Source organism: Alternaria arborescens, assembly GCF_004154835.1.
Source record: "Alternaria arborescens strain FERA 675 chromosome Unknown contig_8, whole genome shotgun sequence".
Lineage (NCBI taxonomy): Eukaryota > Fungi > Ascomycota > Dothideomycetes > Pleosporales > Pleosporaceae > Alternaria > Alternaria arborescens.
This window is the reverse complement of record NW_021167863.1, coordinates 429,151-444,218: the sequence shown is the minus strand read 5'-3', so window position 1 is coordinate 444,218 and position 15,068 is coordinate 429,151. Positions and strand designations below refer to the sequence as shown.

The window sequence follows — 15,068 nt, the reverse complement described above, 5'->3', positions numbered from 1 at the left end:
AAAAGCTAGTTCAGAAAAATCATTATGACAGACTTCCGCCCTGAATGAAGCTTTTGAATGCCGTCACACCCCATCTACTCGATCCTAGCCGTGCATATGCACATCCTCATCCTCTCCATAATCCCATGCTTCGTCTGTCTCAAGCAATTCGTCAATCTCCTTCCTCCTTCTGACTTCCTCGCTATCTTCATCAATCCCATCGATCAACGCATCTTGCACAAACGCACCCGTCCTATCCTCCTTACTCATCGCAATCTCCCTATCAACATCCACAGCCCAACCTTCCCAGACCGCACCTCTCTGGGTCTCCTTCATCCTCCCCCTACTAGCCCTCCACCTCTTCGTCAATTCCCACTCTCTCGCTGCCGGCGATCCCGTCTTCATAAGATCATAAGCCTGTCTCACCCTCTCGTAAACAGCACGATGTGAGACTGAAGTATCTCTCTTCGGTGCTATGTAGCTCTCCAATACTTTGTACTTGCCTTTTCGCACCCTATCCTGCGCATTGATCCACACACCCAAAGGTAAGAAGACGGCGCGACTAAGAGTGATTTTACCGCTTAGAGGGTGCGTATATCCGAGTAGAAAAGCATCTGTTTCGGCACAGCCACTGTTGCCTAGTTTCATTCCGCCTGGACCAATGGTGTTAGAGGGGATGAGGATTCTGGGCAAAAAGATCTGAACTGGGATGCCATTATGAGAGGTGGTAAAAGGCGAGGTGGCTAGCAAGCTTGGTGCTAGGGACGAAAGTGGAGAGGGCGGTGGTCGAAGTGTGAGTGGGGATGGAGTGATACGCTGCATACTGGCGTGGGGAGGGAGCGAACAGGGAAAATCAAGTAAAGAGAGCGTACGAGAGCACTGTTGACGCTCTTGGGCTGATCTGTACTGACTACCTGGGCTGTTAGGACCTGTCATGTCTGGTTCTCGTAGTAATGTCGGCCCAGTATTACGAAGTCCCTGATGAAGGCTAGTAGCATGGCCCAGGGCTAGAAGGCGCTGCGCGAAATTTGGTGGTGGCGCAGGAGTAGAGAATTCAGATCCAACCGGATAAGACGGTGATGTCTGAATTCGTTGAGGCAGATTTGAGCTGTAAGTATCAGATTGAGGTTTAGTAGAGGGGTAGGCCGCCGGCGCCGGCGGTGGAGGTCCGGGCGGAGGGGGCATGTTTCCAGAGATAAAAGGACCATCGTGTTCAAATCCGGGTGGTGGTGGCACAGTTATGTTTGAAGATCGAGGACCTTGCACACTTATCTGTCCACCCAGGACATTTTGTTGAATTCTAGCACTGTTCGCAGCCATAATTTCCTGGTACGACACTCTGGGGGGAGCAGGACCAGAGGTAGACGGACCACTGTGCCCGGATGGATATTGTTGCTGCAAGAAAAACGAAGGATTGAAGTCAAAAGAGCTTCGAGGTTGACTGGACATCATTACTGGAGGTGGACGCGATGGCGGTGGTAGATTTGGAAGAGGGACCGTTGAGACCGGCGGTAGTACTGGTCTAGGTAGTGTACACAATCCGTCCCTGGAGGCACTGATGTCATCATTTGAGTCTCCATCGGTGCTCCCATTGCCTTCATCTTCGTTCTTCGACCCATGGCCATCAGTATCGACAGAAGAAGGTGGGCTTGCTAACCGCCCATCAGGCCCGCATATCTCTAGTAAGGCTGCTCTGTCCATTGCGCCTTTGAAAAGCAGGCTTTTCATCTTACCCACAAGTGGTACAGGAACGATGTTGATCTTCTGGTTTCTCTCATCCTTAGTCTGCTGAATCTCACGTGATATTTGGCCAGCTATGTCCAGACTGTGAATGGTTGGGGGCATGATAGGGATGAGAGGCACACCAGACGAACCTGCGGAAATAGTGCTGTGAGCAGCAAGCTGAGCCTCGTGTGCCAACTTGTTGCTGATGGCAATTTCCATCTGCTTTACTCTCTGTTTCTCTTTGGCTGACTGAATCATCTGCGCAAGGTTCGCATCTTTCTCGTAGTTTCCGAGGCCATGTGCTCCCTCGCGCGATGGCGTGTGTTTCAGACTCATTGTCTGACACCTCTTGTAATCTTTCAACTGTTGCGGAGTAATCCCAGCTTCCATGAGCAGGTAAAGGGCGCGTTGGCGTGATTTGAAGCAAGCAGCGTGGTACTTCGCTCGTTTGACCCGGTCCCGAGGAATATTGATAAGAGGCGGCAGAGGCTCGTTGAGCTTCGGAGGCTGTATGCCGAAATGTACTTCGTGATACTGTAGACGCTCACTTTCTTCCAACTTACGCTCAAATGTCGCCAAATCGGGCTTCTGACGCATCTTCTTGGTGGGCGAATTTTGAGCGAGCTCTTCTGCGTTGGCGTGTTTTGGTGTCTTAATTTCTGTTCCATATTCCTTCCCGTCTCTTGTGATACTGTTTGCCTCGTCAAATTTCTTTTTAACGTCCTCAGGAACAAGAATCGGATGATATTCAAAGTCCCATAAGCTTGGAATTTCTCCATACAGAGCCGCGTTCAAGGCCTTTCCATCTCCCTCGTAGAAGTCGATCCATCGGTATAGAAACTCGATGAAATTTGGCACCACAGTGCTGTTGACCTGGACGATGTCGACCAATATACGCAGCATATCCTCCTGATGCATCAGCTCGGGATCGATTCTGCGAACTTGGGCGGTTATTGGGGGCGCGCCACGACCTAAAGATGGCTGCATAGTAGGACTGTTCGGCTGTCTCGGATCGATACGAGGCTTCTTGGGTGAGTGTGGTGCTACGGCTGGTTGGCGAGTAGCGGTTTCATCAACCTGCCATTGCACGCACCACGTCCACAGCTCTTTGCCCGTCTCCAGTGACTTGCGCTCTGTGAAGTCCTGTAGAAGCGCCATGAAGATGTCATGGTTCGTGTCCATGCGGTAGACGATGGCGTGTTGCTTGTACTGCTCATAAGGCACGAGTGTGGGCAGCGGCTCAACGTTGCCAATGACATCCTGCAATTCCAGGTAGCGGTCGTCGAACAGATCGAGGACCTTGCCATGAGATGCCATGTTTGCGCAGGCATGTGCGGTGTTGTTGGAGACGAAATTATGACTGACTTGATGTTGTTAGGTGGGAGGAGGGCTAGGCAGACGCGTAGTGTGGCCATGCAAACGCAAACGAACAATAGGAACAGATAGTGCGGAGACGTGAACCTTTGCGGATCCAATTGCAAGCCCCAGATATTTGTACAGTCGCAGGAAGGGTATCGTCGCAGCCGTGCTATCGCGCCACCTTCACATGCTTCTAATCTACACGCGCGCGGGCAAACGCTTACTTGCTGCCCTCCCTGATCTTCTGCAGTATGGCGCTTGCCCTGTCCTCGGCCTCTTCGCGTACTCTCCTCCAATCTGTCGTGTACACCTTCTTCACGCCCTCCTCGAGGCTCCTGTTCCACCTGTCCTTGGCCATTTCAGCTAGACCAACCGGCACTTCCCGACTTGTGGGCTCTGGCTCCGGCTTCTTGGGCTCGTAGAACTCGGTAAGGACTTGGCGTTGCTGTCTTAGGAGCGCGGCCTGTGTTATGCGGTTTTGTGTGTGCAGCGAGATGGTGAGGTAGAGAACGCCCGTAGTGAGGGTGACGCCCCCGAGCTGTCTTGGGTTAGCCGGCATCACTGCAAGGGGCCGGTAGCACCTACGAAGCCGGTGATGAAGCCCATGGCTGCGCTGGACCAAGGTTGACGTGTGCGCGAGGTTACGATGCTCTCTTGCTAGATGCGTCGAGGGCCAATGGCTTCGCAGGTGGATGCACTGCCCTGTCTCACTATCTCTCTATGGATGCGAAGGGCCGTCTTGGGGGTGGATGCGAGGATGTCTAGATGGTGGAAAGTTGACTCGGGTGTGAGGTCAGCGCTGAAATCGCGCCATGCCCTCCCTCCACCGCTGCCAGGGATTCTCTTGTCCCAAAGTGGTAACATCCCAGCAGCCGTCGAACGCAGCTAGCGCCGGCGCGCCCGACTCCACCACACACCTGCACGGAGTAAACACATGTTGTGGGCAATCACGGTGTGCTGTGGGGACATTGTAGAGAGTTGAGTCAGAATGTAATTTTGCCTGTCTTTTCCTCCCTTGTCTGCATCATCCGCTCCTTCTCGTCCAACATGATGCTCTACGACCCGCCAATGATATCCGCTGTCCTGGTCGGTTTTCCGTCACCTCCACTCCCGTCCGAGCCTGCACCACCATCTCGGTACTGCTCAAGTGACGGCGTATCGGCATAGCACGACTTCATGAAGCTCTCAGGGTAGCGTCCACCACTAACCTCCACCTCTAAATGGGGGCGCACAAAGTCAGCCTATGTCTCACATGCAGTCCGCACAGGCACACTTACCTTCACATGACTTGCGAATCTTTTGTTCCTCCTCTTTACTCACTTCAACCTTCAAACTTCCCACATTCTCTTCCAGGCGTGCAGCCTTAGTCGTGCCTGGGATAGGGAAAATGTCTTCACCCTGCGCCATCAACCACGCCAAAGTCAATTGGCTGGGAGTGACGCCTTTGGCCTTTGCGACCTCGGTGATCTGCTCCACAAGCTTGAGGTTCTTGGGAAAGTTCTCAGCACTGAAACGAGGCGCGAATCGACGGAAATCGCTTTCTTCAAAGTCCTCTGGGCCCTTGAGGGCACCACTCAGCATACCGCGGTTTAGAGGCGAGTAGGCAACCACGGCCACACCTAGCTCACGGCATGTCTTCAGTAGGTCGATTTGCTTGCTCTCAATTTCCAGGGCAAAAGGAGAGTATTCAACCTGTACAGCAGAGATAGGATGAACTTTGTGCGCTCTTCGCAACGTCTCGGCGCTGACTTCTGAAAGACCAAGGTACTTTACTTTCTTGAGATTGACAAGGTCAGCCATGGCTTGCACAGTGAGTTCGATGGGTGTCTTCTGGTCAACACGGTGGCAGTAGTAAAGATCGATCTGTTCAATCCCGAGCCGTTGCAGAGACTTCTCGACGGCCTCCTTGACGTATTCTGGAGAAGAGTCGATCTCGGCGCCCATGTTCTTGACCGCGAATTTGGTTGCTAGGAAGATATCATTGCGCTTGTCGGGGTTGGCCTTGAACCACTTCCCAATCAAGTCTTCGTTGTCGCCGTACCTAAAGCACTTGTAAGCTGTTGCTGGGCCTGCAATTGCGACCATCGTACATGTCTGAAGAGTCCCAGAAACGTTCGCCTAGCTCATGAGCTCTGTCAAGCAGCGCTAGACGCTCAGAGTCGGGTTTGGGCTGACCATAGAAGGCGGACAGGCCCATGAGGCCGAAACCCAGGCGGGTGACTTGGGGGCCATCGCGACCGAGAGGTGCAGTGGGCAGAGACATTATAGAAATCGTGAAGCTTGTATTCTCGTTGGTACTGAGTAGTGTTGGTGATTGTGATAGTTGGTTTTTGCAAGTGAAGTTGTCGTTATTTATGTTATTGTGGTTCAATCTGCTGAGTATCGACGGGAGTAGTGTCTTCCGGCGGATATAAGACAAGCTGCTGCAGAACTTCGACCGAGAGAGATTGTTAGTTGTTGGAGATGTAGGTTCTGGACGGACCAAGTCGGATGAGCTTGATCTTCGAGCACCTGGCGCGTACCCATAATCGCAATGACGCTGGCACTCCACACATAATGACGGACGACCCCGCCGTTAACTCCTTAACCCCGCTATTGATGAAATCATACCTATTCGTTGACACAGATACTGCCCAGCACTGCACATGCAGCTCGAATGTGAAGTTGTTTGAGCCTCTATGAAGATTTCTACGAACAGATCACGCCGACGACTGGGCTGACTGCACGACATGGTGAAGATCATTTGGTGTACCAAAGTGGGACGGAGTGATACGGAGATAAGGCGCCGGTACTCCGTTCGAGTGGTGATCTACTGTGGCTGGATGAGGACAGAGTCAGAACGAGAAGCCCAAGGCTTTCGGAATGTGTTACACGCTATGTCTTGTGTGGCTCGACGTTGAAATCCGAGAAGGGTCGACTGAAGTGTCGCTGACTGCGCAGCTGCCGGGCACTTCCCGCGAACCATCCGACAAGCGGATTAGCGTCCGTCAAACTTCACGACACCACATCTCCCTCCCCCACTATGGCGAACCGCGTTCGTAGCGCCGCCGCCACACTCAACAGTGGGAAAATGTCTAGATCTCAGACATCTCGCTCAGATTTCTTGGTTAGACACTGACACTTAGTGACGACCTGTTAAAGGTAACACAACATGACCGCTCAAGTACGCGACCTCAAGCCGCTCAACATTAGACCTGTTCAACATCAGGTCCACGACCCTCCCAAGACAGACCCTTTCGACTTCCATCACCACGATGACAAGATTCACATCCTTCTCTGCGCGTCAGGGTCGGTTGCGACCATCAAAATACCAAACATGATCAACGCGTTAGCGAAACATGCGAATGTACGGATTCGACTCATATTCACGGCTGCGGCGACCAGCTTCCTGCAGGGACAGAGCGGCGAACAGCCTTCCATGGAAGACATAGAAGCCCTGCCGAATGTAGACGGAATATACTTCGACGAAGACGAGTGGAGGGCACCATGGGTACGAGGCAACAAGATCCTTCATATTGAGCTACGGCGATGGGCAGACATTATGGTCATTGCACCCTTGAGCGCCAACGAGCTCGCTAAGATAACACAAGGCTTATCGGAAAACCTTCTGCTATCTGTTGTACGCGCGTGGGATACCACCGGTCTGATTGATCCGGTAAGGAGCATACCTGGCGTGCAATGGCCGCAAGATGAAGGTGGCATACAGAGAAAGAGGATATTAGTCGCACCAAGCATGAATACTGCCATGTGGTTTCAGCCTATCACGAAGAAGCAGGTGCTGGTACTGGAGGAAGAGTGGGGTGTGAAGAACGGGGGCTGGTTCGAGGTGCTGCAGCCCATGGAGAAAGAGTTGGCGTGCGGAGATATCGGAGGCGGCGCAATGAAAGACTGGAGGGAGATTGTGGAAGTGGTTGAGCAGCGTCTGGGCCTGACACCTTGATGACGCCCGAAATTTGCTCTATCAAGAGACATTCCTCTACGGTTCTGTGAACGCCGATATGTATGCTTTATATCCTACGTTATTCGAGCTACACTGCTGTTTCTAGCATGTGCAAGCGAGAAAAAGGAACGAAGTAGCAGAGGGCCGCACTCTACGCAAGCTTGGCGCTATATTCGTATACACAAGCGAGTGCCTTACAAAGAAGCTACAAAAGGAGAGTGGTTAACAAAAAAAAACTTACCAAGACAGAACTCTGATGGGCGCCCCTCACACGCGACCCATGGTGACGGACTCCTTATTCTCTTTCGCCAGACGATCGTTGTGCGACTCGGAGAATCTGGGCGTCTGCTCAGTCTCCCTTCTGTCTTTGGGAATCGAATCGGCGACCTTGATCTAGCAGAGCTGAGTGGGCTAATGCCCAAGAATGCCAAATCGGGTTCGATTCTTGATGAAAAACTTAAGAGAGCTCACGTATCTAGATCTAAACTTAGCAAGATGAAGATACAAAAGGTAGTGACAGTTGTGTGGCAGCGTTGATACTGGTATCAATATGTGTTGGGCGTTTGTTGTGACGGTCGGTGTTGTGAATACTGAGACCTGCGTTCACCTTGGTGACGAGGACCAAACGGGACTGAGACCGGATCGATGAGAGTGATAGAGCGTAGCATTATATGCGACTTTTTCATGCACACACTCTGACTTTGAAATTTGCTACAGCCACGTCTTCAAAACAACACCATTCGGCCGCACGCAGCCCAAACATACATCGCTGATGAACAAAGTGGCGCCTATACAGCACGTCGTAGACGCAAACGTCTCAATCACTAAAGGAGCCCATTTTGCTCTTGCAGACTTGAAGTAATCAATAGACAGTCGCTTCTCTTACCTACTTCTCGTTTTTCACTGATAAGGGAATAGATTTAAAGGACGAAAGCAAGGTTCAGTACCCTCCAATCAAACAGCTAATCGAACGTCACAAAGCGAGAAACGAGGAGTAAGATGGCGGATGGACGAGAACGCCTCGGAAACAGTACAGCGGCTCTCCTAGCCTATACTCGAACATTAAGAAACGAATAAAAGGCCGATTCACTGAACAGCATACCTCCGTCTAAATCACTCAATTCACCTCCGCACACCACTAACCGCATGGCCAGAACATTACGCACCGTGATGTCAAGCACGAAAACGTACTCCTTGGCTTTCACAGCAAGGTTAAGCTTATCGATCTCGAATACTCTGTACACACAGAGTCGAGATCCTAATCTACCGTTTGCAGCACACTGGGTCATCTAAGCCCCAAGGTCGCGGCCACGGTCCTGAAGCCCGGTACGATCAGAGGAGGGCATATCAAGGCAATCAATCAGTGGAATTGAGGGGTGTTGATGTACAAGCTGCTCGTGGGAAGATCGCTATTCGGAATGAAAGATATCAAGAAGTACGTGGAAAAGGACTGTGACCTTCAAAGGCAAAGGAACCGGAATCTCGAAGTATATCAGTAAGCTGGCAGAAGAGTCGGTTCGTCGAAGTAAGTGCTACACAACCAGCATGACAGATGTGCCGATTAAGGGTATGCTCTGACTTGGCTGCGTTTGCTGAACCCCGATGCGGCGAAGCGTATTAGTCTTGATGACGTTCTAGCACACCCTTGGATTATGGCTATATCACAAGGTCTGTCCACTCTGGTATATGATTATTAGGTCAGCTGTTCCAGCAAGCTACTCAATTTCCTAGAGCCCATGAAATGGCGTTGTAGTTGGGGGCCAAAACCCATGTTGATATGTACTTGGTCCGTCACACATCTATCTAGGACAGACGGGCTGAGTCTAGGGCTGATCACTGGTGGCCTAATCCTAGGATCACCTGTCAAGGCAACGTATGGAGCCTGTAGCCTGAGATCTATTCTGCACAGCTTGAAATAGCCACAGTCATCAAGCCATATAGACTGCCTGTTCCATAGCTTGCGCTGACCGGCGGAAGATCGATATTAGCGTCAGATGGTTTGATTAGTATAGAATGACTTTCAGGCTACCTACATAGGCTCTCAAGGTGTTATTATACCTGAATGTAGAGCACTCACGCCCTTACTTCGCAAGGGCGCCTCTTGTCACAAGGCGCAGTGTATCGTTATGTTCTCAAATCAGGGTATGTCAAAACGTAGTCTGATGTGCGTGCGAGACGTAAGATACACTTCTCACACGCGAAAGGCTTGGCATGACCTCAGGGGGATCCTCTGTCACAGGACAGCAACCTTCATCCATCACTCGCAATACCGGAACGCAGCACATTTGCACAAATCCCAACTACTCTTATTGCTCGCCATAACTTTTATAGAAACAGTAATCCGTCATAGTCCATACCGGTGAACAAAATAACCCCTCGTCACTCGTCTAACCATGCAGACGCGATTCTCCATTGGGCATTCGTCCGCGCCTCACTCTGAATCCTGCATATCACTGTGCCACACTTGGCACGCTACTGCTGTACAGCAAAAAGACACCTGGTATGGAGAAAAAGCTCATGCATGTAATGCTTGGTTGTCTGATTGGCGGTCAATCGTGCCTCAGTTTTTACGCAACACCAGTCCACCTTCCTCAGGAAACGCCTTGATGCAAATGCGCGTTTGAGCCAAGACCTAGATGGCGCGTCAATATGCGTGTTGCGGTAGCTTGTGCTGTATAGTACAGCAGATGGGCTTTGAACTTCGAATGGGCGGTGCGTGGAAGCGAAGTCTGGTAGGCTGTGGATTTTCAGCCCTAACAGCAGACTAGCCAACTCAAAGGCGGATGTCATCTGCGGAGATCCTGGCGCCAATCCCAATCGTCCCATTGCGGCTCAGGCCTCCCGAAAGCCTAGACTGAGGAAGGTAAAGCAACTTAGAGCGCGCCTTTTCTTGGTCCTATATGAGGCAGGCGACATCCTGCTGCCTTCCGATGAGACACCCAAGCTCTTGGGTTCTTAAGACCTCTACCGTCACTGCGTCACCTACCGCCTCAGTCTTCAGCTGCTTTGTTGAATTGCGTGTTTTGTTTTGCTTATTGCTCGAGTAGTGTCCAATAACCCTATTCCATTATTTTTCGGACAAGATCGCCCTCGGGGGCCCACGCATGTCATTATGCTGAAGAGTGCCTTGCTCTTGGCTTCAACGACCCTCGTCGCAGCACAATCTTCGTCCTCCGAGCCTTGCGCAGCTGCTGCCGCGGATCTAAGGCAATCCAGTTCCATCGAAGCACAGGTAGCCTTCGACTGTCTTGATTCCGTCCCAGTCGACGTCCAAGGAAACGCACAGCTTATTGATGAGTTGAAGCAGATATGGCAGTTCCAATCCGAGCTTGTGTGGTTGAAGAAACCAGGCGATGATTGGGAATTTGGACCCCTGGATATCGAAGCAGAACTGGATAGCGTGAAGGACAACCTCAACTCCTTCTCCAGTGAATATGCGGTTCAACTAGCTATTCAGAACATTACCATCCGTACTGGGAATTTCCACTTCAACTACAGGCCCGATATACTCACAGTGTTCGACTTCTTCAGACAGATCAATGTCGCTTCCATCTCGGAGGACGGCAAGGCACTTCCAAAGCTCTATGTGGCTGATGATGTTGCGAGTGTAGCCGAGGGCAGTTCAGACGTTTCCGAAATTACCGAAATCAATGGTCAGAACCCATACGATTTCCTCAAGTCCACTTCCTGGTCACAATACATCGATTCCGACGGTCTCATCAACGACATGCTGTCCAAAGGAGATACCGACAACCTTGGGAGTTTTATGAATCAAAGGAGATATGACGGGCCCAGCACTGATATCACATGGGCGAATGGCTCAACAGTTTCCATACCTAACGGCGCATCCTCAGACTATGCATCTATGTTCGCAGGTGTTACTGATGGACAGTCATTTTTCGACACATTCTGCACCGGCAGCTCCTCGCCCCTCTCTGCCAATACAAAGGCTGATTCGGGCTCATTTGACATTGCTCTGCCAAAACCAAAGATGCCTGCTGGTATCAGTCATATTATAGCGCCTAGCGCTCCTGGCCCAGTTCCCCGTATTCCCACCGGCGTCTACCACCGTCGCAACAAGCGTCAGACAATGACACCTACTTCTGGATCTTATGCAGAAAATGTTGTTGAGCAAGACTCAAGTGGAACAGTGGCTGGGTACTTTCTCAATGGTGATGGTTACGACGATGTTGCAGTTCTCAAGATTATCTCTTTCAGTAATCCTAGCGAGGACTTGAGTGAATCTGAGTTCTGCAACGAGTTTCAGGTAAGTTATTAGTGCATTCAATATGTGCGAGACATACACTGACCTTGCATTCTCCACACTGCAGGTTACGATTGCTTCATTTCTCAGCAAGTGCATGAGTGAGAACAAGCAGAAACTCATCATCGATTTACGCGAGAATGGTGGCGGTAGCACTAATCTGCTTCTTGATGCCTTTATGCAGCTTTTTCCGGAGATGGAGCCCTTCTCCGGGCAGCGTTACAGAGCCACTGATGCCTTTGTGAAGATTGGCGACGCTATCAACGAGATCAGAAGTGACCAGGTCAAAGCTAGAAGGTTTGCCCAGTATACTGAAGAAAGTATTGAGCAAAGCTATACATTCAGGTACTGGTCCTGGTGGCACTTCCGCAATGCGGATGGTGCGGACTTCGATGGATGGGATGACTTTAATGGCCCAGTTGAGTTGAATGACGACTCGTACACAAAGACGATGCGTTACAATGTGAGTACAGAAACCATTCTAGCTTAAATATACTCGATGCTAACACCAACACAGTACACTGATGAAGTGTCTATCCTCCCTGAAGGTTGGCGTTTCGTGAATGGTACCCGCCCAACTCCATTCAATGCATCCAACATCGTCATGTATACCGACGCTCTTTGCGGCTCATCCTGCGCCTCCTTCCATGAAGAGCTCAAGAACATCGCCGGCATCAAAGCTGTCACAGTTGGTGGCCGACCAGAGACTAAGCCTATTCAAACCGTGACCGGGTCCAAAGGTGGCGAAGTAACACCACTAATCTACTGGCAAAATTTTGCCCAGATCGCGTTGAACATGAGTTCTGCACTCTCCCTATCATCTTACTCCGCCAACGACGATGCTCTATCAGCAGTTGCGAATGTTCCGCAAATAATCACACGCGCCGGAGATGGAGCTTCACGCCTTCAATCCCAGGATCAAGTGCGAAAAGGCGATGCTTCCGGTACGCCTCTACAGTACATATACGAAGCCAGTGACTGTAAGATTTTCTACACTGCGACAACCTATGCTGATCCCGATGCTGCGTGGAAGCAAGCTTGGGATGCTTTTCAGGACGATAGCAAGTGTGTAGAGGGATCTACTGGACATGCAAGCTCTATCTCAGGAGGCTTCAAGGCGTATGGCGCGGGTGAGCTGAAGGCAGAGGATCAGCCGAATGGGAGTGGGGCTGGTAATGGAAGCGGAAATGGCGATGATACAAGTGCTGCGAGCACTGTACGAATGAGTAGCTTGGTCGTTGCCATTTCTGCCGCTGTCTTCGGTGCCATGACGATATAGTTACATTGAACTGGCATGCTATTTGTAAACAGCCAAAGAAAATCCCTTTAGCTGTTATCATCGCTGACTACATACCGACTGCGCATGGTGAAATTTGCGGATATCTGCCATGAATCACATTTCGAGCTTTTCCAAGGAAGGCTTCTTGTCTCTTGGAAAGCGAGAACTAGACTTTGCGAAACTTGGGGGGCTCTCTGCAAACAATGCCATGTGGGATCATTTATTCATCTGACATAGGCATGGAGTGATACCTTGTTATTACCTAATGGTATAATTTGGGATACTGTTGTTCTCTGAGATGATTGACTTGTTACACGACCACCAGCAGTGAACTGTTTCACGTATTCATGATGCTGTTGTCATATCGTCTTCCGTAGAATACAGCGTCAATTTCCAACAGCCCCATAGATATATCCACGCCAGCCTAGCCCAGTTCTCAGTTCATCTGCCTATATCATTAATTGCTTAGCCAACGCCTATGATCCCATCCCATCGTTATACAACCCAGGGTATATCAACATATTACCTCCGTAATGTGTCTTTGTTCTTATCTAATTGGGCCGCAATACCACATCGCCCACGCAAAGCACCATGTTCTTGAAAAACCTCCTCCACTCCAACGGATCTCCACTCGCTTTAACGAACCTCACCTCCCAATACGCACTCCCTTCATATATTGCTTGCTCGATGACAATATGGCCATTCAAGCCTTGTCTCCGCCCATCTGCCATCTTCACGCGTATACTAGCTGTCCCTGCTTCCTCTGCTTCCTCGATCTGCGCTTCACTAAAGGATGGTGCAGGGACACCTAGCCGATGCAAAGCGGTAAGGAGAAGTGGCATAAGAAGGCCGAGAGTATGGGGAGAGATGAAGCGTGCCAGAGAGTAGGAAGGAAGGATGTCGGCGAACTTCCTGGCTGCTTGAGTAAAAGTCAGAGGGACGCCAGGGGTGGAGCTGAATTGTGTCATAGAGGGGTCTTGAGAGAGCATATCTTGTGTTGAAGAAGGAAGTTGGGATAGATAAGGAGTCGAGCTCGTATTGATAGGACGGTTGTCGGGTATCGAGACAGGTTGCGATGCGGAAATTCCGTCGTAAGAGGCGATACGTGGAGGTCGCTCCCAGTCGAAAGGTGTTTCCGCAGATGGAGTCTCGGGTTGCGTTGAAGAAAGGAAATGTACAGCGCTTGAGCGACGAGGATCTGAATCAGTGTCGATGTCCATGGCATCCCCATCTTCATTTACATCTTGCGAACATCCACGTTGGGATTGTGTCGGTGGTCTTGAGAAATCGATGCGTAATTGGGATAACATCTGTGTCGCCAGTCCCACTGGATTCGCATTGCGTCCACTCGCTGTCAAGTATGGGTTCTTGCGTGTACACCAGGGGTGTGTGCGTACTTCATCGAGGGTAAAGCGTTCTTTAGGGTCGACTTTCAGCATACCACGTAACAGACTGGTGAGTTCTGGAGGGATTTTGCTCCAGAGCTCATCGGTAGTGTGCCCTCCGGTTTCGACGTATTCCTTGAATTCGGCTGAACGCTTGGTCGGCTCGTCCCAAGGTGTATTGCCGACAAGGAGAACGAAGAGAACAATACCACAACTCCAGATGTCGCAAATATTCGCTGCATAGCCACTGTCTAGCATATCAGCTCTCTTGCTTCGCCTTCCTGATACAATCTCCGGAGCAATGTAAGGCGGCGAGCCACAGACGGTATTGCATAGTCGTAGTTGCCCGTCCTTCTTGAAGAGTGCTGCCAATCCAAAGTCAGAGAGTTTGAGGTCTCCCTCGGCGCTCAATAACACGTTCTCAGGTTTGATGTCGCGATGCGCGACGCCCTTACTGTGCATGTATGTCACAGCATTCACCAATTGGGTGAAGTAGAAGTGCGCAATATCCTCGCCCACGCCCTCGTCTGCCTCGATCTTATCGAACAAGTCCCCGCCCTCAGCCAACTCCATGGCAATCCATGTCCACAGCGCATCCTCTCCAGAGCCTAGGCAGTGTATGATGTTATGGTGCTTCCCGAGATGCGAGTGCAATACAATCTCCATCTTTATTTGTTTCGGTGTGAGGCGGCCGGTTCGCAGGGCATGTTCTTTGTTGATGAACTTGATGGCGATGACGGGCTTGGGCGAGTTGTGTGGGACGGCTTTGCGGATGCTACAGTCTCTACCATTAGCGAGTTCCTCTCATCTTGTATAGAGTTGTATGGCTACGTACGAAGCGTATGCGCCTTGTCCAATCGTCTTACTGACGAGCCGGAAGGGGAGGTCCGTAGGCAGAGGAGCCATCTGGCTGTTGGGCGGCGCGGGGCCCATGATGTCGAGTGTTCAAGGTAGGCTGGGAAGATGAGAGCAGGCACCGCTAGTGAGCTCCTGTAATGCGAAAGTAGACTCTGGCGCGAATTCTGTGATGCTGACTCTTTGCTGTTGCCTGATCACTGTTATCGCGACCGTCTCCATGGTCGCGTCAGACCCGAAAACACAACGCACGGACTGGCTCATACGCGCAACGCGCGCACG

General features: G+C 50.9%; 6 protein-coding genes across 6 annotated transcripts; 2 read left to right on the top strand and 4 right to left on the bottom strand.

Annotated features, from left to right (window-relative positions):
• Window positions 1-84: 84 nt before the first annotated feature.
• On the bottom strand, window positions 85-3,021 carry AA0111_g4354 (hypothetical protein; the record flags this gene model as incomplete). Its single annotated transcript, XM_028650347.1, has 1 exon — window positions 85-3,021. The coding sequence occupies one exon, from the start codon at window positions 3,019-3,021 to the stop codon at window positions 85-87; it is 2,937 nt and encodes a 978-aa protein (XP_028508042.1).
• Window positions 3,022-3,283: 262 nt separating this feature from the next.
• AA0111_g4353 (hypothetical protein) lies at window positions 3,284-3,669 on the bottom strand (the record flags this gene model as incomplete). The annotated part of the gene is made up of 2 exons (XM_028650346.1): window positions 3,284-3,601; window positions 3,649-3,669. 2 exons carry the CDS (start codon window positions 3,667-3,669, stop codon window positions 3,284-3,286), a joined length of 339 nt encoding a protein of 112 aa, XP_028508037.1.
• A 449-nt stretch (window positions 3,670-4,118) lies between these two features.
• On the bottom strand, window positions 4,119-5,326 carry AA0111_g4352 (Aldo-keto reductase yakc [NADP(+)]; the record flags this gene model as incomplete). Its single annotated transcript, XM_028650345.1, has 3 exons — window positions 4,119-4,279; window positions 4,341-5,104; window positions 5,154-5,326. The coding sequence occupies 3 exons, from the start codon at window positions 5,324-5,326 to the stop codon at window positions 4,119-4,121; spliced, it is 1,098 nt and encodes a 365-aa protein (XP_028508036.1).
• Window positions 5,327-6,214: 888 nt separating this feature from the next.
• On the top strand, window positions 6,215-7,003 carry AA0111_g4351 (hypothetical protein; the record flags this gene model as incomplete). The annotated part of the gene is made up of 1 exon (XM_028650344.1): window positions 6,215-7,003. The coding sequence occupies one exon, from the start codon at window positions 6,215-6,217 to the stop codon at window positions 7,001-7,003; it is 789 nt and encodes a 262-aa protein (XP_028508039.1).
• Window positions 7,004-10,115: 3,112 nt separating this feature from the next.
• AA0111_g4350 (hypothetical protein) lies at window positions 10,116-12,546 on the top strand (the record flags this gene model as incomplete). Its single annotated transcript, XM_028650343.1, has 3 exons — window positions 10,116-11,270; window positions 11,335-11,730; window positions 11,785-12,546. 3 exons carry the CDS (start codon window positions 10,116-10,118, stop codon window positions 12,544-12,546), a joined length of 2,313 nt encoding a protein of 770 aa, XP_028508038.1.
• Window positions 12,547-13,097: 551 nt separating this feature from the next.
• On the bottom strand, window positions 13,098-14,864 carry AA0111_g4349 (Serine/threonine-protein kinase; the record flags this gene model as incomplete). The annotated part of the gene is made up of 2 exons (XM_028650341.1): window positions 13,098-14,706; window positions 14,767-14,864. The coding sequence occupies 2 exons, from the start codon at window positions 14,862-14,864 to the stop codon at window positions 13,098-13,100; spliced, it is 1,707 nt and encodes a 568-aa protein (XP_028507788.1).
• Window positions 14,865-15,068: the final 204 nt, after the last annotated feature.